Source organism: Lethenteron reissneri, chromosome 18 (assembly GCF_015708825.2).
Source record: "Lethenteron reissneri isolate LAM-NWPU_2019-01 chromosome 18, ASM1570882v1, whole genome shotgun sequence".
Taxonomy (NCBI): Eukaryota; Metazoa; Chordata; class Hyperoartia; order Petromyzontiformes; family Petromyzontidae; genus Lethenteron; species Lethenteron reissneri.
Genome location: NC_083796.1, coordinates 9,129,739 through 9,151,962, shown reverse-complemented (window position 1 = coordinate 9,151,962; position 22,224 = coordinate 9,129,739). Strand labels below are relative to the sequence as shown.

Genomic DNA, 22,224 nt, shown 5'->3' with positions numbered 1-22,224 from the left:
ATACCAATAATACAAAATTATATAACTGCTTCGGTGCAATTCATGGACAGGGTGAATTTCTGCTATTTCAAGGCCGACTATTCTCACGTTTCAGCAGAGCGGAATAGGTGCATTATAACCGTGCACTCTAAAATGAACCAGCCAATCATATGTAACGGGCAGGGCAAGAGATTTCCCCACAGTGTTATGGTATCATGGGAACAATCCACAACCATGCTCGTAACAGAGCAATCAGGGTGTGATTGACCTGACATACACGCATTCAGAATAATTCCACAAATGGTGGAAACTCCTTAACTCCATTGCAGCTGATTCCTTTCCAAGCGGATCAGGCAGGTGTATTTTTGTCGTGAGGTTTCCACTTAATTGTGGCATAGTGGACATTGTCGAACACCCTGTGATTAGTAATCAATGTGTCACCAGTTTCATGACACCTTGCCATGTCCCCCAAGAGAGAAAAGCTGCAATTCCACTGGTGAAATTATGACTCGTGAAAAGTCCATCACTCTGGATGAGAGCTGGAAACCCGTCATGAATTGTGTCCCAGATTGAATATCTACTAAGATTTCTCAACAGGTTAAAGAAACGAGCCTTCAACACCAATCACGCCGTCAATCATCCCACCTTGGTGAATCCAAATACCCCATGGACATCGTCATTGGACCGGATGGTGATCGTGGCTTGGCCATACGGACCAACTTCTGCACCTCCATCCGGATGTTTGAGAACAATTTTAAATTCTTCATCATCTTCTGGAATGTCATCTTCCAGAATAGTCACAGCAATTGTCATATTGCTCTCCATGGGCTCAAACACCAGCTTGCTAGATCTACAAATAAAAAAAAAATCACCAAATGAAATAATCATAAAAAAATGGTGTTCTTATATTATATTTTAAACCACATCCCATTCATCAGGAGTATGCTTACTTGTCATAAAATATCTTTATGCACAATTTTTCCCCAAAGTTAGAGAAGGCCAACAAAAATATGTTTAGGCATGAAATATAAATTATTGATTTACTCAAATGTATTTTATATACACTTGTTCAGGCAACTATGTGCAGATTCTATATGTCTGAGTATTCAAATGTTAATTCAACTCGGTCTAAGAGGATGGCCGCATTGGCATGTAAAACCATACACATAAGCACTATGACTTTACATTTAGATGAACAAAACGTCATAAGGGAAAAAGGTGTACTCACACAGGTATGAAATCTGACGGATGGTGTATGCTGGAAAGTTCATATATGGCAAAATAACCTTCTGCGGCAAGTGCAAATAAAGTTCTGCTTTCATTTAAAGAAGTCACGGTGAGCGGGAAGATGTCATTGGCTGCAGGAAGATTCAGTGCCTTTTCAAACAGCCCCGTGTCTGTTCTCCATTCAAAGAGAGATGAGCCTCTTGATCCAGGGAGAATCAGGTAAACTATATATTTAAAAAAAATATGACATAAAAATTTGATGAGCATGACTGCACGGTGATTGACGACAACTAAAGGTGATGCTGGTAATGGCGATGATTATGAATAATAAAATACGTCATGGTTGTTTTACTGATATATATGCATCTCCCAAGTATGTATATCCAGCCAAACGTGCTTTACGACGATATTTATTTAGCTCCATCTGCTTACTTAAGGGGCGATGGTTTATTGGAGTAGAAAATAAAAGGTACGATAAATTAAACATGTTTTGTGTGCTGGTATCCCCAACAGCTTAGGGCTTTAGAGAATTTTGAGCTTAGCAATAATGCAGCCACAATCCATCATCATTATTATCATGGTTCCATTAACACTCTTTGATGAACGGTGAGTATTGATGCAAGAGAAACTGTACCATTGCCTCCAGAGGCTGTGAAGGTGTTTATGCGCTTTAAGCTTTCAATTAAAAGTGTCTGTTGATGCACAGTGGAGGACATCTCCAAATTCCACCGGTATATGTCCAAAGTCATGCTTCCCAATTCCGCTGTAAAACATTAATTACAAAGCCACGCAGATATAGCTTAACATTTATGCTTAATCCGGTAAAATATGACACGAAGCTGTTTAAATTGATTCTCACATCGTGTAATACATATAGATGTTTCATGAATTTAAAAAAAGAAAAAGTTGGATTCCAAATGGGTGCAGCATCGTCCAATAATGCTTGCTGCCTTTTACGCAAAAGTACAGTTATAATAAAAAATAAATACATTCTACATACAATTATGATATATCTATATTGTCATACCACCAGTCATAATATAATCAAGTATATTTTGGTCAGAAAGGGTTATTGATTGATCGTGAAATTATCTAAGAGAAATCGGGGTTACAAATGCAAACACATGCAATGGCAGGCAGGTATGGAAAAAATAAAGTACAGGAACTGTAAAACAACAAACTGTCAACTATAAAAACTCTTGAATAACTTGTGATATACATTCAACACATTTACATACAAAATGTAAACACAATGAATAAAGTAGAACTCCAAAGTTCCATCCTCCAATAACCTGCTAATCCCAAAATTCGTGGTTAAAAACTTCTATAATCCTCAAAATATCGCAAAACTATATATTTACTGTATAATAAATTAAACTTGTAACGTATCACACAGTATTCGCTGACTCTGGTATAGAGAGAATGGCTCAAAGGTGCGAGGACCACAGATAAACAGGGAGGCAGCCATGTGACAGCCGGTGCCCAAAGTAATCCAAACTCTACAGTTCTATATATATATAGGTGTTATTGCCCAACCAATGAGTGTTTACATGTCGGAGAAAACCGTAGCACTTGGGAAAGGGGAAACACTCTATCCCATACAGAACTTTTTTGCTGTACTGTGTTGTCCTGGAAAGCCAGGGCATGGCAGCTCCATGCCCAAGGGGAGTTTTATATTCATGTGGTGAACCACCAACCCCACGCCTCCTCAGTGCTGCATTACAGGCGTGTGCCACCACCGCCCGGTATACAAATAACGACACGATGACGTCGGTGATGACTATTAACTACTAATTAACACTGGATGTAAAAAAATAGTGCTTTAAATATGTGATAATTAAATGGGAAGAAAAACAATTACTTGAGCTGCTTGTATTTAAAACAAATAAGAACGTCTCATTTCTCATGAAGCAGACGTGTACGATTCCAGTTCCTTCTGCAGCGAGCTCCTGAGGAGGGCTCTGAAAGCGAGACTCTCTCCACGCATACAAGCGGGAACGCCCAACGTTGCCACCTGGGTCCTGTGCACGTAACACCAGGAGATTTAAAATCCCCTTGAGATAAAACATAGCCACGTCTCCGGCCCAGGGAGTGCTTAGGCTCTGGTAAGACGCAAACCCGGTTCCATTCCACACGTAAACCTGGCAAGAACAAAGTGCAAGTTAACCAAGGCAAGAGCAAGCTGCACATTTTTTTTTTGCATTTATAATTTCCAACTATTTATACCGCTATTAAATGCTCACAATGTGTAAAGAGTATGACAAGTCACAATGTTTATTAATTATAATCTATTCCCAAATGATGTCATTCTTGTCTTAAACCATGCACACCTAGCCCTTAAGGAATTTATCCTGTTTTCTCTTTCACAGGTTACACTTTTTTTTGTTTTACTCGGCACATGTGCTTACCTGTGTGATCACATCAGTCTCATTGAATATGTCAAGGCAAATTAAATAATTGTTATGTTCATAAATAAAATGTTTGACTGATTTGAATCTCTCTCCAGGGAATTCTTGAAGCTGTTCAAGAGAAAGTAGGCCTTAATTAATTAATTAATGCACATTCAAGAGCTGACAGAAAATATACGCGTAATATATGTGTTACATGAAGGAATGTGTATTATTAATTGAAGGCATTGACTCAAAATGAAGCGTACCAGCTGTATACCCCCATCTGGAAGGAAGGCGTAGAGATTACTGCCTCCGTTATCGCTGCTGATGAGCACATGAGGAGTGCTGTTAACGCTGAGCGTCACACAACTGGAAGCACCATCTGTAGGGAAATGCTGGAGACAGGACATAACGTCGTTGCAGAGATTCACGGTTTAGAATCCAGCGGCCGCCCTGAGCAATACTGCAGGTGTGTATTAAACGTTCAAATACTGCTTCGCGCTGGATATTAACAGATTCCGTGTTGTCATTTGCAAGAGTAGGCCCTCGTGTGTCAGCGTCACCGTATACATTTGGCAAGTAAAAAAACTAAATTACCCGCAAATTCCTCAGTTGGAATACAATGTTACAGTACAAAGCAAATCATCGCCCTCGACTGCAACAACTGGGCAGGAACCTCCTTAAAAAAGAGTCACGTGGCTCGGTGAGGCTTTGCTGGATAAACACGCGTAATCATAATCATAATAATACAGAAAAAATATATGCAGCAGATAATTCTTACATGCACGCAGTGGACATATAGAGCCAGTTCCTTACAAATGTCTCATCGCTGCTCAAGACAAATGAAGCCATTTAAAGTAAATATTACAATGAGTTTCAACTCGATTGCCTGGGTGTTTCCTGCTCTCTCCCCTCTCCCATGTGTCCCTGCCCTCAACCCACCTCTTTCCATTTCACCTTCTTCCCTAATGGAGTGCCTCATTTGTGTGTATAATACTCAATCTTGAGATTCAGCTGCATTTAGATGCTTAATGAAATTGAAATCGTTTTTGTTGTTGTTGAACCCTAGACCGGTGAAATAATTGCCTTTTGAGCAATCACTTTTCATACACCGTATATTTATCAACGTAGAGTATTAAAATATTGAGTTTCTACACAGTTTGCTTGTGTGATTAGTACAACTGGCGTGTCTTTTGCTAACGCCAGCGCTCCCTCTTGTGGTCCAACTTGGCAATGTTCGCACCAGCAAGTCGGCATCCCATCATTCACCAACTAAGCAGTTGCAATATTAACCTGATTGATGCATCACCCCCCCCCTCCACCACCCCACCATACAACATTCCCGTACAGGCGGACCGCCAAACTAAACACGGCCATAGATGTAATACCACATTACCTGTCTCGTTTAAGATTATGCACGGCGTGTTAAAACAAAAACAATTAACGGAGGCCTACCTGCTGAGGCACAAACACGCCTTGCCAACGATAGATTACGGACACCTCTGTGCCATTCGAATCGCTCGCGTTTCTCACACGTGCTGACTGCAGCAGTACGCCGTAGACGGAGCCGTCATGAATAAATGAGCACCAGCCTGCAGCCTCGGGGAACATCTGCAGAGTGGCTAATGCGTTACTATCACCCCCTGTGGAAACACAACGTGCGCAATGCAACCAATTCAGCCCTCCACGCTGCTAAGTCTCTGCCGGCACAATAAAGCACGCAACTCATATTTTAACAGCGGTGTGACGCTTTTTAAAAAATAAATTTAAAAAAATTCAGTTGGAGACAACTTAACAAAACCTGCTGGCAAGAGATCTTTTCAGAGGCACAGCGACACAATGCGGTGTGTGGTGAATGTGCTTTTCAGTGGTGGATCTCGAATGGTTTCCAATCCTATTACGATCCCCGCACAGAAACGGTACGCTCCGTATCTAATGCTCCACATGTGCGTGAAATCAGAAGCACAGTGGGGGGCAGGGTGGTGGGGGGGGGGCTTTAACTGTGTAAGCGTATTGCACTTTATATTTTAGCTGTTACTGCTCAGTATTGGAAACGAGAAACGAACTCGCCAGCCGACACCCATCCCAAAAGATCCACCACTGTTTGCCTTGGGTGGCACGCGTAAGAGAGGATCTACCGAATCTTACTCTGCCCCTGGGCCGTCCCGGGCTGGGTCTCCCACTCCACGCTCACCCTGCCCAGCAGACCCTGGCTCCGTGTCACGTGCATGTAGACGGTCACATCGCCCTCCCGCACACTCACCGACGCGGACCTGGCGGACAGAGCCACGCGCGTTGAGTTCGTGTCACGCACCTGTGCTCCACCGTGACTTAACCTCGCACTGAATGTGTTGTTACCCATGCTGCAAGCTGAGTGGGTGAACTCTACTTGTTTTTTTCTCTCCGAGAAATTGCCCTAATTTTTTTTTGTATCCGTGCATTCGCATTACAGAATCAGAATATTAATTTATACTGGAGGAATCTAATGAGCTGTGAAGCTCTGTCGGGGTGGGTAAGAACGTTAAAAAAACAAAAATACAAAAACATGACAGTAGTGCAAAGTACAAGAAAGGTAAACAAATCACCCAAACACGTACAAATACAACACTAAACCATCTCCATCCTACCAGACAAAGCACACTCAGGTATTAACTTCTTTTTCAAAAGCGACCTGGCCACAAATGATAGCTCAACAAAGTGTTGTATCACTTGCACATTTATAGCATCAAAATAATCTAAATAGTCTAAACGCATAAAATTTCGATTTAACGCTTTATGTGACTGCAGGGATTCATCTTCTTGGTTCTTTCGGTAATGTCACGTAGAAGGGAAATAATAAAATAATAAAAATAAAACATAATAAAATAATTCTCACGACGTTTCGGCCACAACGCAAGGACGGCTGCTTGCGTTGTGGCCGAAACGTCGTGAGAATTATTTTATTATGTTTTATTTTTATTACAGTGTATTTTATTATTTCCCTTTTACGTGACTTTACCGAAAGAACCAAGAAGATGAGTCTAAACGCATGTTTATAAATGTGGAGGGAAAAACCGGTGGACCCGGAGAAAAAAAATCCATGCGACCACGGCGAGAACATGCAAATATACAGCAGCAGGGGTCAGGGTCGGGATCGAACCCGCGACCTCCTGCATACCAGGCGAGGTAGATCACGTCTCACCATCGTGGCACCCTTTGAATAAATAAAGTATATACGTTAATTTCTAGAGCTGGAATATCTGATTATTTAAGTACTGTAATTGATTATTCTACCAAGTATCGGTGAAATTACTAAAATAATAATTATACAACAAAAAGAGTTATTGAAACAAAATAAGCATAACCTTTGTTTCCGTGTGTGCTGTTACCAGATGCTTATTAAATCACTAGAACTGCCTTTTGCCATGAAATACAAAGACACATAGGTCAAAGTTAATTGTTATGATATAAGTTGAAGTAGAGGTAACCTGCAGTGTGAACTCGTTCTACATGAGTTCGATTCCCAGCCAAAGCTAACATGAGTGAGGAGTAATATCTGCAGCATTCCTGCCAAAAGCCCCACCGCTCATTCACCAACCCACACTGAAGGACATGGTGACGTACGGTTGAATAATGAGACGGTTTGTGGAGATGTTCATCCAGTAACCAGGTTGACAAAGAGCTGTATATTATAATAAAAATACTAATGGATTGGTTATTTTCTGTTAACTTTTTGAGCACACTGTTAAAGTGTCACAATGTCTGCTGGATGTGAATAAAAAAGGTATATTCTTTGGGTCTTTCGGTAAAGTCACGTAGATAGGTTCAAAGAAAATAACAAAAAAATAGCAGTCGCTTGTGTTGCGATCGAAACGTCGTATTTTTGGTTATTTTCTTTGAACCTATCTACGTGACTTTACCGAAAGACCCAAACGAATATGAATTCCTGCAGTCACGAAAGCTTTAAGTTAAAAAGGTATGTTTCAGAAATTGTAAATTACGTACACTGGGTTTTAATTACATATATATGTAGCATTAAGGTAGTAATACAATGCTAATATGGGGTATGTTAAGGCAGCCCATGCTATTTTAGAAACAAATTATCCCTAAATACAAATGAAACTGGACAGCAATTAGACGTTACTATCAACCACAACAAACACTAAATCTGTAGTACATTTAAATCTACTATGCAGCCTAATTAAGCACACACGTGAAAATATTTCTCGGATTAACCAAGAGACACAAGACGCAAACTTCAACGTTGGAATATTTAGCAGAAGTTACAATTATAACAATTATTTCCTGAACATGCACAAACTTTGAGATTTATAAAAGCTCCCGAGTCTAATAAAATTCAGCAGAGAATTACCTCACTGTATGGTAGTTATGAATCGTACCTCAATTAGGCAAATGTATAGGAGAGTGTTTTCTAGCACACACCTCTGGCCGATGCAGCTAATTTTGAATGACGCCCTTGATTGCCATGTGATTTACAATTACCGATAAGGCTGCATTAATTTACATAAGTATATCATGAAATATAATTAAAGATAAATGAATAAACATCACCTTGTATGAGATGCAAAGATATTCAGGAGTCCGTAAGGAGAGCCGTTCCTTAGGATTCTGATGGTCATTTGCGTCTTGTTTCCCAAAACCGCTCCTCCGGTGGGAGAAGAGAGTGTGACCAGGAATATCTCATCCATCTCCGGCTCATCGTCTATCACTGCTGAGATCTCCAGGGGCTGCAAAGATAACGGCGTGTGTGTCATCTCACACGAAAAGCCCCGTCTGCCTGTGTGCACTTCTCACGAGCAACTCAACGTCAGCATCCGCAGCGGCAATGGCACACACCTCTGTCCCGCAAGCCTAATTAACGTTACTTTTTTTTTTTAGACCAATTAATTGGGGGTCGAAATGAAATTGATTGAAACGAGATGTGATAATTGGGAATGCCAGCTTGCAACTCAATGAGTTAACTCTTCACTGCCCTGGAAATTGATTTTGTAGCAAGGCAGCCTTAATTAAAATTCTTTAGAAAAGATGCGATTATATATTTATAACTCTAAAATATTTATACACGCAGCCACTTATAATACGAATACAACCAGTATTGTTCCATCACAATATGTTATAAGTCAACGTAAATGTATTAAGTACAAGCCAATATCCACTCGACATGCACGTTGGAAGTGTTCTCGTCCTATACCTTTGATCTGACCCTGTCTTCCAGAACCACCACACCCTCAGACGGGGTCAGATCCAGCACGGGGCCAGAGCTATTGCTTTGTGTCACCCTGAACCGCACGCTCACACGGCCAAACACCCCGAGCTCGGGCTCCCTGACAATCAGCATCCGTGCGACGCCGTCTGCGACGGAGAACAGCACCGGCTCTGACAGCACCACCGCCTCGTCCGAGTCGAAGGCCAAAATGCCGTGTGCGTCGTCGTTGGCCAATATGGTGACAGTGGCTGCGAAGAGAGGGAAATGGAGGAATGTATTCATGACATGCATGCAAGGGGCTCAATTGCTCACTGAATATTTTCTGGGTCGCTGGCGAAACTGAAGTAGGAACGTGACCGGTAGCTCCGGTAATAGAGTGAAGTATACTAGAGTGTTGTGTGCTGGGTGTGGATATATTTTCTGGGCTGTTGACCCGGGCAGACGCAGATACAATCAAGCCGAGCATGCGAGTAACATGCAAAGCAGTACATCCTTAATTTACATGAAAACAGCAACAAAAATATCCAACAAACCAAAGCAACTCACAACGCCGTACTCTATACTATGATTCAGCAGGTATAAGTAGGAAGGGAGCGTTGAGGTGGTTTCCTCTTTATCTTCCTCAACAAGTTTTGATTTAAAGCTTTCGTGACTGCAGGGATTCATATTCTTGGTTCTTTCGGTAAAGTCACGTAGAAGGGAAATAATAAAATATATTTTATATTTGTATTATTTTATTGTTTCCCTTCTACGGACTTTACCGAAAGAACCAAAAATATATATTCCTCAACACGGTTTTATTTTAGATGACACCATCAGTGGACAGAATTTTAACACCATAATCAGGACGACGTTTCTTTTAAATGTAAAACATGTTGTTGAAAACCATACGTGTGTCACAATATCCTGTACTAGCAGGGTAATGTTTGGTAGTCACCTGTGTTGAGAGGACCAATCTCTACACCTGGAGAAGGGTTGGCGATGATCAGTTGAAACCTTTCGATTCCTTCAGGAATAGTATCATTCACAATGTCTATCTCTAAAACTTTGATGTCTTCTTCATGCTCAAAATATAATGTCTGGGTAAAAAAAAAAACAGCATTAGTCTTATCAGTCAATCAATCAATGACATGAATTTAGGACAAGTGAAAGATCAATGAGACAGACAGTCTCCTTTCAAGTGAGATCCAGGGTGTCATTCAAGAAAAATATCAAGTACTTTTGTTTTACAAAATTTGGTACAAAAACAGTCGCGTTACTGTTATATTGAACAATATTAATGTAATCACCAGTGAAACGTCGTACTCAAATTGTAAATGTTGCGGGTTTACTCTCTAACACAACGATGTGCTGAAGTAGCAGTTAATTGGCACGTTCTGTTTACGCGACAAACCTTACTAATTGTCTGTGTCGGGCGGTGGTGGGTGAACGACACAATGTACGCGATCTAACCCAAAAAAACACCTTCATTATGAGTTAGCGTTTTGACTTAAAACTTTCGTAACTGCAGGAATTAATATTCTATGGTTCTTTCGGTAAAGTCACGTAGATAGAAAAAATTATAACAATAAAATAATAAAAAGAAAGTGAATAAAATAATACAAATATCACGACGTTTCGATCACAACAGAAGCATTTTTTTCATATCTAAATGACTTTACCAAAAGATCCATAGACTATGAGTTATCGGTATGGTTACTATAAGTAGTAATATTCACCCCAGCAGTGAATATATAGTCCAGTCCAAGTTCAGCATCCAGGCTCTGTGGGTAGCACAGCACAGATGCCCTGCCGTAGGCCACCGGCCCCCTTAGTAACACCACTCTCAGCTTGCCCACGTCCTCCTTCACCACACTGCTGCAAATGCAACACGTATGGCAAGGCGATATAATAATATAAAGGTAAACTACATTCAGCATGGTTGGCTACGTACGGTGCAAAATAAGTTCTACATACATAAAATAATAATAAAAAACTTTCGTGTGAACTTGTGAACAACGTAGGCAGTGCTAAAACTACATCATTCTTCTCGCGGGAACAATTTATTTGTAAAAGTTACCGCAATTAGTGTAATTGTAACCATTGCTGAATAAGAAAAGACATCAATGTGAACAGTATTAATACAAACGCACTTTACCTGTTTATTTTCCAAGATATAATTCCTCCTGCTCCATCATTAGCTTCGATAACAACTTGCGCCACCAAGCCAAAGATGTCTGTACCAGTAACGTTACAGTGCGTTAATTAGCTGTCCATTTGAAACATATTACTTAGTAAGTTAATATCAAAATGAATAAAGAGCCATAATTCCGATATTTACCTTTTAGCTTATATCTAATTATTTCAGGTTCTTGATGAGATTGAATGCAGCAGATTTGAAGTTTGAAAAGAGCATGGGAAAGAGAATCCAAGATGAAGAAAAGTCAAAAAGTTATTGAAAGGAAACAATAAAGTAATTAGAATTAGGTTACAGCAAGGCAATACATGGAAGTACCAGAGAAAGTATGTAAGAAAATAATGTATCAAATGTTATACATTGGGCAACTATGAAAAATATATATGCACATACAAAAACAGTGAAGTGACATATCCCCTATTAAACAATGCAACATACTGGAAGACATCAGTCTTCCGATTTGAAATGTAAAAATTCCCTGCATAGCACAGGTGTGGAATGTGACGGGAGTGGAATGACAGCTGCTTACCCAGACGTGGAGGCCCAGCTGCTGTTGACACAAGCAACTCGACTGATGTCAGGTTCACCAAAAAGACCTCACTGACCTCTGGAATTTCAGTCCTAGAAAAAAATACAAGGCCAAAGTGCACAGTATTTACACGAACGAGAAGCTCAATATAATGCCCCTCATCAATTGTGCAGGCACATGAAAAGTTGAACAATTAAGCTGCATGTTTTATTTCATTCCTTGAAATTTGAACCTATTCTTACACCTTGACAGGTAGGAGTGTTGCATTTACCTCCAGAACTGTGACACGGATGGACGTTGATGTCTGTCCCTCCTCTAGAATAAAGAAGCCGGCCGTGTGAAGGTAGTCCTGCTTAGGATCTGCCAAAGCCATCTCTCCGGGCTCCAGTGACTTGATAGAACCCCGGGAAGTCATATACGTCACATTCACTGCTCCTGTCAGCGAAATGATTACATCAGTCGTTACAGCCCGATGACACCATTGCAAAAAATTCAGAGTTCAATGGAAACATGTCAGGATGTGTGCAATAATTGTACGTGCTGGATATAATTATTTCAACTTTTGTGATTCGATGTTTGTGTGCTACCTAGGTGCAGCGCTCTGTTCAATCATGCTTCTCAATTCTGTTGGTGCTTTGAGACTTATTTTATATTTGTGTAAGGTGTGATATGATGATGATGACAAGGATACGCACATATATGTGTGCATTGATACACTCAAATATCATAAATGTGTGTTGCTGGTTCAGCAAAATAGTCCATTTAAGCATTTTAAAAAGTTCTGTTTTGGGTAATACATTATTTGCATACAAGCATGGACTCATCACCATTGATTGTACTGTGGCTAGGGGCATTTCTGAATGCACGTTGATTAAATAAAGAAAACCGATAAATTCGGTATAATTCTATCAAATAATCCTCAATCTTGCCTTGCAACAGTTTATCCAAACTGTAACGTAGGAGCAATTATATCAAATAATTCATGATCAATCCACTGCTGGATGAGCATTCATCACACGCCTGTGCTGCAACAATAATGCATCTCGCTCCTGCAGATGAACAATCCATATGAACGGAATGATTGCTCCATCTCCATGGTGGTTCCCCTCTTGGTTGCATTCGCACCTCTGAGGTTGCCATGCCCATACTGAACACCTGCTAAAAAGAGCTTCATAGCTCATCGGATTCCTCCTGCAGTCTTAATACAGATTCTGATCACCAGTCGCATGGACAGGCAATTTTTTGGTTTTTTTTTGTGTGTGTGCCCTGCACACATCAATATGACGTATGCCTCTGATTGACAATCAACACGAGATGTTTCCGGTTTGTGTCTGTCCCCCTGGTCCGTGCATTCATTTCTGCGTCTGTTCAATGCCATTCTGAGCGTGCCTCTCTTTCGCGCTTCTTTGCGCATTTCTCACCTTTTCTGAACTTCCCTTCGTACGCGTCGATATTCCTGACCCACGCGGTCGCGCAGCGATACGAATTAATATGAAGTAAAAGCATTCTGATGGGCAGTGTACCCATGGTAGTCATCAGTGTTGTTTGTAACTCTCCTCTGACCTATGCCCCGCCCCCACATTCCCCTTGGCTCCTCCCCCCTTCCTCAGCTATATAATCCCTTGTCACAATCTGCTCTTTTGCCTACTTCAACAATTTTCTTGCTGTGGTTGTCACCACCTGATGACGGACGCTTGTGTTGCGCCCGAAACATAGTGATTTAATTTATTTATTTGTATATTTTATTTAATTTTAATTTTATTTTCTTTACCTACGTGACTTTAACCATGAATATGAATCCTTGCAGTCACGAAAACTTCAAATCTAGAAAAAATACCCATCGTAGGTTTTGCCTGTTGGTGTTTTTGCTGCCTTGCTCAATGTTGATAAATAGTATTCCTGAAATCGATTAATTACTATTTTTGACTTGTATACCATTTCCTCTATTTTGCACTCCTATCGTTGTTTTTGTATCGTTTGCCGCTGCAACTTGCTGCGCCTGTGCCCAGACTGGACACCTGTTACAAAGAGCTTCGTCGCCGATGAGCGAATTCCTCCTCCAGTCTAAATAAACATTTTGATGATTCTGATACCTTCCGAGCCAAACTCCCTGACGAGGAAGAGCGTGATCGTTGTGTTTCCCTCTGCTGTCGAGACGTATCGAGATTGAGGGGCAAAGCCGATGACTCCGTGCGGCTCGTTGCTGGCCGAGACAGTGAGCACGGCCTCCGACGCCTGCTCGTCAAGGGCCGCTGCCCCACCCCACCACATCCCTAAAACACCGCAAAGACAAAGATCCCCCGTTATAGCCTTAACAGACTGTAGGGGCAAGTGCTGTTAGCGAGCGCCTATGAAGGCCGGCACGGCACGCGAAGTGACAAAGGTTAGTCATCAGATGTGACATTAACTGGGGTAGAGCTATAAGGAGAAATCCTGGCCTGCAACGATCATAGGTGGATGAAAAGTGCACAGGGCCAAGCGGTGTAGACGATGGGACGTGACCGACCAAGTGTCCTGACGTTGGACAGCAGAACGCCGTACACCTCCTCCTCCTCCGGGACTCCATCCTCCAGCAGCTTCACCGAGAAGTTCATGCCGAGCGACCCCTGTGCAGACACAGATGAGGGGATACACGGAGAGGAAACGAGCGGGGAATATATGTGTACTATAAATACATATGTATTATAAATACATATGTATAAGGAGAAATCCTATGTATCTAAATAACGCATTACAATTGACTAAGAATAATAAACAAATCGGAAGCCACTTTCATCTATAGTTTTAGAATTTCACAAGCTCACGAAGGATATCTTTTAAATGTGCACGTCATGCTATTGCTAACAGAAATGGAGAGGTTGTAAACGTTATTTTCTTGTTTTTATTTTATAACATACAGAGTTTTCACTTCCAGCTATTTTATTTTGGAGATATTTTCTTAATATTATATCTGAGGGATTGTACAACTGTCGATCTTGAAAGAGCATGCACGATAGCTAAATACACGTGTAAAGGAGTTCCAGTCGGGGTAAGTTTTGTAGCTCGTTCTTTACGACTCTTCAACAGGTGCAAGCCGCAGCACCTACAGACGTCCGTGAATTACTTCTTTCAGGCGCCACAGGCTCCAGTTAGCAGTTCCTTTAATCCCCTTCTCACCCTTCTCAAACTTTCTCCATCTCTCCGCCAATCAACTCCGTTTCCCCTAACGCTCCTCCAACCGACACATTATGAACATTTCACGTGTCCTGGGCTTTTTCAATTTAATCTCTCTTTCAATCAGATTTTAATGTTTCACCAACACTCCAATCATGTTGCGTGCTCAAGACGGCAGCTCTCAATGTGGCAGATCACCGATGGGAATTGAGCACATTGTTTGAACTCACAAGTCGTCACTCGGCGAGTATTGATTATTTATTTATTTTTTATTCACAGGCTATGTCTTTCGGCATCCCTTACACATGTGATGCATTGGAGTTAAAGCTGTTGTCACCTCTTGAGTTTTGTGTTTATAAAAATAATTCTTATTGACTTTGTTTCAACAGTAACTGAGCCGACATTCCGTGAGTCCGAACCTCTGCAAAATGGATGGTTCCATTGTATGGGAGAAAGTTTCTCCAGATGCTCTTCCCTGTCATGGACCAGTCCACCATAACAGCGCCAGCAGCAGGCGCACTTCTCTCCACTCGGAGCAGCAACACGTCACCTAGCAGCACGAAAACACACACCAGCATGCCTCGCCAGCACTCTTGTGACCTCTGTTAGATCATGCAGCTGCTGCGCAGGAGACACGTAACCTCCACGATCAGCCCCAACAGTATCTCACCATCTGCTCTTAGATCTTCTCTGTTTCAGTCGCCATACTGTCATGCAACTATGGTTCCATAGTCGTGGGGAGGCAGGGCCCACTAGCCAACTTTCACCAAAGCCATCTCGGCTACCTGAGTGGATTGTGCGAACCTTAGTAATTTGGGCGTTTGAGCTGGTAGAAAAACAACTCTTGTGATTTTAATAAAATGGCAAGTTGGGAGCCGGAGCAAGACACTAGGTTGTAACCACACCTTTCCCGTGGCGTTGGCCTAAGTTTCATCTGCCTCTTTCGTAACCAACAGATTACCAAGGGTCCCACCACCACACTATGGGTGCCATTGGTCTTCTAGTTACCTGGGCAGGTTTATTATGCATGTGTGGCAGTCATGATTTTATCTGTCTCATCAACCAACATACAACTATGAAGGTTTATAGCGATATTCATTGCTATCCAGTCGAACCAAATGGAATATATGCATGAAGTGACTATGCTGAATTTTGACCCAACGAGGGTGCTCTTGCTGTAACGAATAGTTTAAGATTGCCATGCAGGAAACGCTTTTCACTGTCCTGCGATTAAATATGCTGTTTATTATTATATAAGGATTCGTCGCTCAGTCAACTGCATTCCCTTTTCTACAGACACGTGGGAACAAGTTAATGGAAAAAAATATCGGTGGAGAACATAGCCATGGGTGGCCATGGTGACGAGATGTTAACTATCTCGCCTGGTATACAGGATGGTCGTGGGTTCGAGCCCGGCCCTGACACCTGTATATTTGAAGTTTTCAAACTCTCCCTGCGGTCGTGTGGTCGGGTCTTCCGGTTTTTGCCTCCACATTTAGAACCGTGCTTTTAGAGTATTTGGCTGCTATAAATTTCCACAATGATAAGCCACTTCGTTGAGCTATCATTTGTGGCCAGGTCGTTTCTGAAAAAAGAGCTAGAAATCTGAGTGAACCTTACATCGTAAAAATTAACCCGTAAAAACAACGTTTTTCACTATAAATCCTTTATATGCGTGGCATCGGTTTTATTTTATTATTCATTTCTGTTTTTCTTGAGTAAGAGTTTCATTTTATCACATTGGTATTTTAAATTAAATATGAAAAAAAAATTCCTAAAAAGTGGAAAATTTAGGAATTTTTTTTCACGAAAATAAATTGTCACGCACAACTAGTCTGTGTGCAAAATGTCAGCTCGATTGGATCACGGGAAGTGGGTTAAAAAACGACCGAAAGATTTGCACGGTCGTAAGCGCGCAAGCAAGCAAGTGAACTTAATATAAAGGATTTAAAAATACAAATAATTCAAATTGTTTTTTAGTAGCCAAATGACCCAAAAAAAACTGCTGAGAGGCCCTCCTGCCCTGCCCATCCTCCTCCCTCTTCCCCTATGTTCTGAAGCACATGCAACCTCTTCTGCCTACATTGCCATTCTGCCCACCAAGCAATTATGAGTATAATGGGTTTTTTTATCAGCCCGAGCAGATATTGTTAGAAGGCGTGGACCCATTTATGTAACCACAAATCACGTGACCAAAGAGTAATTCCTCGGCAACACGGCTTGCATGAACTCATTTCTTTTTCGGTCACATCTAAACGTGTCAAATGTCAGCTGAAAGGACTTGGGAGGCGCCCCGATGAATAAAAACGTTAAAGCAGTGCCATGTGCACGTTTTGCAAAGGGAGAGACAAGCAGAAATGGAGCGTAGAAGAAGAACAAGAGGGAGAATTGACGAGGAAATTCGCAAGTCACGTTCAGGGTAAATAAATGTAAACCATCATGCAAACTCCGGTCACCCTCGCAGTAGCTTTTGGCTAGCCATCGAACAAAGACGATCACCGTATCGTGCACTTTCAGATGCACTTTTGCAGCCATCCGGAACGCTCTTCCTACTGACATAAGGAAGCCACTGCAGCTATGCACTTTAAAATGTAGATTGAAAACCCATTTCTTTAGAACAGCTTTTTGTGTTTACGTTTGTTGTCCTTCCGCCACACCTCCAATTAGCACGGTCGCCAACGCACGGCGCGAAAGAGGTTCAACATGCACACATTGGTACAAACCTTCATCGCCAATGAAAGCCCTCGAGGCCACGTGGAAGCCAACCATGCCAGCCACGTTGTCGTTGGCCAGTATAACCACAGTGGCCGCTCCTTCCCCTGGCTTAATGCGACCGCCGCCGTGCACGGCCGTCAGTGCCAGCAGAACGGTCTCATTCACCTCGCCAAAGTGGTCATCGACCACCCGCAGCTCGATGATTTTCTCTGTTTCGCCTGACGTGGCAGGGAACAAGGGATGTTTTTTTTTTTTTTAAATGCAGCCTCATTTTAAATGTATGCATTTGCTCATTGCATAAGGAATGTCACGATTTCTTTCTCCAAATGAATCAATGTAGCCCGCTGCTAATCATAATAAACTGTGCACTTTATTAAGCTCGGCGAATATAATGTTGAAACCCACACGAATTATTGAAGCAGTTAACACTGAACACTGAACAGAGCATAACACCAAATAGCTACCACCAGCACTATGCTCTCATATTGTGCAGAATAACTTTTTTTTATAAATAGGAATAAGAAAACAAACTGATTAATTAAAGTGGTTTAAAAAATGTTTTACTTCTAAACTAAACGAGCGTCAATTGGGTAAAATACATACATTTAAAAGGATGCTAGTATTTAATTTATGTATGCTAGTATTTAATTTATTATTTTCTCTTTATATGTGACTTTACCGAAAGAACCAAAGAGTAATTTAAAATGATGTTTAACAATATGGGTAAAAGCATGACCGCAATAAATAAATATATTCACACACCTTCTTGAAAGAGAAGCATGTCATCATCAGCAAAGAAATCTACATTCCTCAGAGCTGTTCCCCCTTCGACAGCCCACGTCACATTGACATCACCGATGCTTCCTCCCTCTCGCTTCACGGCGATCTGCACAAATGACTGTGGACTCTCCTCGACGAGTATCTCACGAGCATCCTGACCTGCTCGAGGTCCGGCGCTGCATAGGATGAATGCCCCGTGTGGGTCATCGTTCTGTCTTATGATGACTCTGCAAGAGCTATCTCTGCCAACGTTTGGAAGGATCGTGTCGTCAGCGCTGGCGTCCGCAAGTTCGACGCCTGAAATTGACAGGCCAAACGCCTCGTCCATCTCCGGAACGTCATCTCCAAACAGAACGATAGGAATGTGGACAAACTCAACCCCTGGAGGCATGACAAAGCTTGACCAGGTCAACCCCTCGTAATCACTGCCGGACAAGGCCATTTTCCTCGTAAGCACTTCGGACGTATACGTCTTCTTGGATCGTATTACGAATCCCGTGGAGTCGTTGAACGTCTCGCTCAAAGTTGGCATCCAAAAACACTCGGCAGCAGAAGGCGTGGCTCTGTATTGAAAGGCCAGACAAGCCTGCTCTTGTAGACACGAGGCCGCACAAAAATGCAAAACCTCGGTCTCGTTGTTCACGTGAAGGGGCAAGGGCACAGCAGTTCGAGCAGTTGCACTCCCATTCACAGCTTCTTCAAAGAAATCCATGACGGTAGAGCCACTATCTTGCGCCAATTCCAATATGCCGATTTCGTAGGTTCGGACATAAATGTGCAGTTTTCCAAAAAGGCCACCACTGGAAAATGACACCACACAAAGGAACGAATATTAAATCGCTATAGTGTGCACATCCAAAAATGGTTGAGGTGTAAATAAATATTGTAACTTCTCTGACGAGCACAAAACTATACTCAACATATATCGTCATTACCTCAGTATTCTGTTTCCTAGTTCCGAGCAATCAGTATAACGATGGTTAATCAGGGCGTTGGCAATTGGTTGCTTGGATGCTTTTACTGTGTACAAAAAAGTACAGTATTGTATATGGCAATAAAGTGTATGTGCGCCGCATAATGTTTACACGTAAACAAATCTTCTAACAGTCAAAAATAGGGGCTCTTCGATTCCAATTCTCAAGCTTATTACAATGCAAGCTTAAACGTCAAGTAACTGAAACTGAAAACAGAGAAAATGGTAAATGTGGGGCGATTGCTTCCAGGGAGAAGTGATGACTGCAGTTTTAGAAATTAGTGTCTCAAGGCCTTTACCTCCAAATCTTCATTATTTAAAAAAATTGCTCAGCACAAGCCCAAAGGGCAAAATTCAAAATGGTCAGCAACAAACAGAATGATTAAAGTTGTAATAGAACAAATGTTATATATTTCTTGAATAGAGCAAGGTTCTAAGAACTTGAGAAAAGAGACAGTGGGAGGGAATTTCAAAATCCAGCCGTGCAAGGAAAGAAATATAAACATATTCTGAGGTTTTTTTGGTAAAGTCACGTAATTAAAACATTAAAATTAATAAAAGTAAAATAAAATAAAAATCACGACGTTTCGGAGGCAACACAAGCTTCCGTCTTCAGGTGGAACCGTCACAGCCACGACAGCTGTATCAAGTAAATGAGAGATTGCAAGAGCTACCACTCCGTATATATAATGGTTATCTTATTTTACTTTTATTAATTTTAATCTTTTACCTACGTGACTTTACCGAAAAAAACCTAAGAATATGAATCCTTGCAGTCACGAAAGCTTCAAATCTAGAAATATAAAGATAATTGTTTTGACCTGCAGTCTGGTGACTGAACACAGTATGGATGAGACTAGTCAGTCCGATAGACTAGAGTCCTCAATATGGATGGAGGAATCAATGAGTGCAGTTCATGGGAGCAGTGACTTCCCAAGACGCCAATGGGTGCAGTTAAACCGCTTCTGCTGTGACCAGGGAGTGTGGTGCTCCTTCCGAACATCGATGGGGCGTGCCACGTGACAGCCCACTACTGTGTGAATGCGGGGAGCAGGAGACCATGGTGCACCATCGTCTTTGAATGTGCAGTGCGTCAGGGTGTGCCGGGCGGACTGGTTGTTTCTGCACGTGCTGGAGGAGGAGGCTGCAAAAGGCTATGTGGCTCTGTGAACTAACGTCGACTCAAAGAACATTTAATTATTTATCCATTTATACATTTTGTAAATGTATCTGATGTTTTGACTCTGGGACGTTCGCGTGAAATAGCACTCGCTAAATAAATAAAATGGGAGCAGTAGCCACGGTAGTCATGATAAAAGAGTGACAAGGGGGCGACTGACTGACCTGGCAACATTTCTACTTACATCCTGTGCAGGGTGATGTTAACAGTGTCTTTGTCGGACTGAGGCTCATGAACGACGTATTCTGGCCAGAGGAACTGCACAGTGCCATGGGGGTTGTCGTTGGCTGCCACGATGACCTGTGCCAGTGCCGGCCACCCAACCACACCATGGTTGGAGGCGTTCACCAGTTCCACCAGAAAGACCTGCAGATCAAATGCATCGCATGGACGAAAGAAGAATTTACTTCGAATTGCCACAGATATATTCTGAGCGCTGATGTGTGCATTGTATTGTTGAACTCATTTCGCACCGCACATAACCAATTGTGCTAATTGTACGAAGCCAACCTTCATAAGAAAAAAAAGTGCTTCATTATTTAGTGCTTTATTCAGCCTTCATTAACCAAAACAACACTGCACAGTTGCAGCCATCTTGTCAATACATTGATGGATGGGGGTCTTTTCGCGCCACGCAAGCTGTGGGGGTGTGTTCACATACTCCACCACGATGGTCAGTGCAGGTAGGCGAAGGCAGAGAGCATAGTGCAGTGCAACATCTGACATTTCTGCACTGACCTCTGCAGGCAACGTGGCTCCCCAATTGGAAACCTGTAAGACCTGTGTTACGCACGGTTGTCGAAATGAGCGTTTTGCTACGTATTTTAATTCATGCCCCTCTTAGACAACATTAACTCTTTTACAATAACAACAAAAAACCTCCTGGAAACCCAAGCAGCTTCACGAATTCCCAGCTCTCACCTCCTGTAATTCGGGGACGTCATCGGCGAGGACGTCTATCTGGATTGCGCGCTCCGTGTCTCCTGGCAGGAAAAGAACGGCGCCGGACGACGGCAGCAAGTCGTCGGATGCCTCGACGCCCCCCAGCGTGGCCCTCCACGCGAGCGACACGCTGCCGACGGAACCGCCGGCTCGGAGGACAGCGAGGCTCACCGGCCGCGTGCCGAGCACCGGCTCTTCCACCAGCGCGAGCACGTCCTGCAGCACTGTAGCGAGCGTCGAACCGAAAGCGCACGCGGCGATTTCACAGCACCGTTATATACGCGCTGCGGTCCACATTTTCTGTTCAATTGCCTGAGGATTTACGTAGAGGAAGAGTGTGGCACGCACTGCAGGACCTTTAAGTATTTCCTGCATTGAAATTGAGCACTTGGTAATAAGGAGTGAAGAACGAACAAAAATTACAGAGTACGAACAATTTAAGTTTGCCGAATTAGAACAATATCCATGTTTGTGTTTACGAGCTAAATCCCTTGCAATGTGTTTGTATGCGTTCTATAAAGTAAAACGGCATTGCATTGGCGGTGGTATTACCATTATAGGACAAGACCAACCGGCGTGAAACAAGAAATTGCGGGGCCACACCTTTATCTTTTTTTTTATACATACTACGCGTTTGCACAGAAGGAAACGCACTTACCGAAGTAGCCAAAGGGATCGTCTGACGGCTCAATGGTAACGATAGCAGAGGACACAGCCCCGAGCCGGGCCCCACCCGTTATCTCATCCATCAGCTGGACGGTGAAGGTCTCCTCCAGCTCGGGGCTGATGTCACTGATTATGTAGACTGGAACTGCCTTATAGGTCTCGCCCTCGTGGAAAAGAACGTCAGAGGAACCCACGGTGAAGTCTTCCCCTGCAGTTTGGCAGACGGGGCACAAGGGTGGCAGCTCACGTTTACACATCTACCGCCGGTCTACTTACAGAAACGGTCCGCTGCACTTAAGTGCATCCGT

The 22,224-nt window shown here is 42.4% G+C and overlaps 1 protein-coding gene across 1 annotated transcript in view; it reads right to left on the bottom strand.

Moving 5' to 3' along the window:
- The window catches only part of LOC133343843 (adhesion G-protein coupled receptor V1-like), a 106,726-nt gene that overhangs the window by 53,116 nt on the left and 31,386 nt on the right, over positions 1-22,224 (bottom strand). Inside the window, 24 exon segments of the mRNA XM_061553750.1 lie at positions 625-829; positions 1,208-1,430; positions 1,841-1,969; positions 3,068-3,347; positions 3,615-3,725; positions 3,863-3,991; positions 5,052-5,239; positions 5,745-5,869; positions 8,148-8,323; positions 8,788-9,050; positions 9,740-9,881; positions 10,521-10,659; positions 10,940-11,018; positions 11,508-11,596; positions 11,724-11,725; positions 11,779-11,942; positions 13,601-13,780; positions 14,014-14,113; positions 15,080-15,210; positions 17,384-17,593; positions 18,138-18,955; positions 20,493-20,674; positions 21,230-21,474; positions 21,909-22,124. Of these exon segments, the coding sequence (XP_061409734.1) occupies positions 625-829; positions 1,208-1,430; positions 1,841-1,969; positions 3,068-3,347; positions 3,615-3,725; positions 3,863-3,991; positions 5,052-5,239; positions 5,745-5,869; positions 8,148-8,323; positions 8,788-9,050; positions 9,740-9,881; positions 10,521-10,659; positions 10,940-11,018; positions 11,508-11,596; positions 11,724-11,725; positions 11,779-11,942; positions 13,601-13,780; positions 14,014-14,113; positions 15,080-15,210; positions 17,384-17,593; positions 18,138-18,955; positions 20,493-20,674; positions 21,230-21,474; positions 21,909-22,124 (4,526 nt within the window).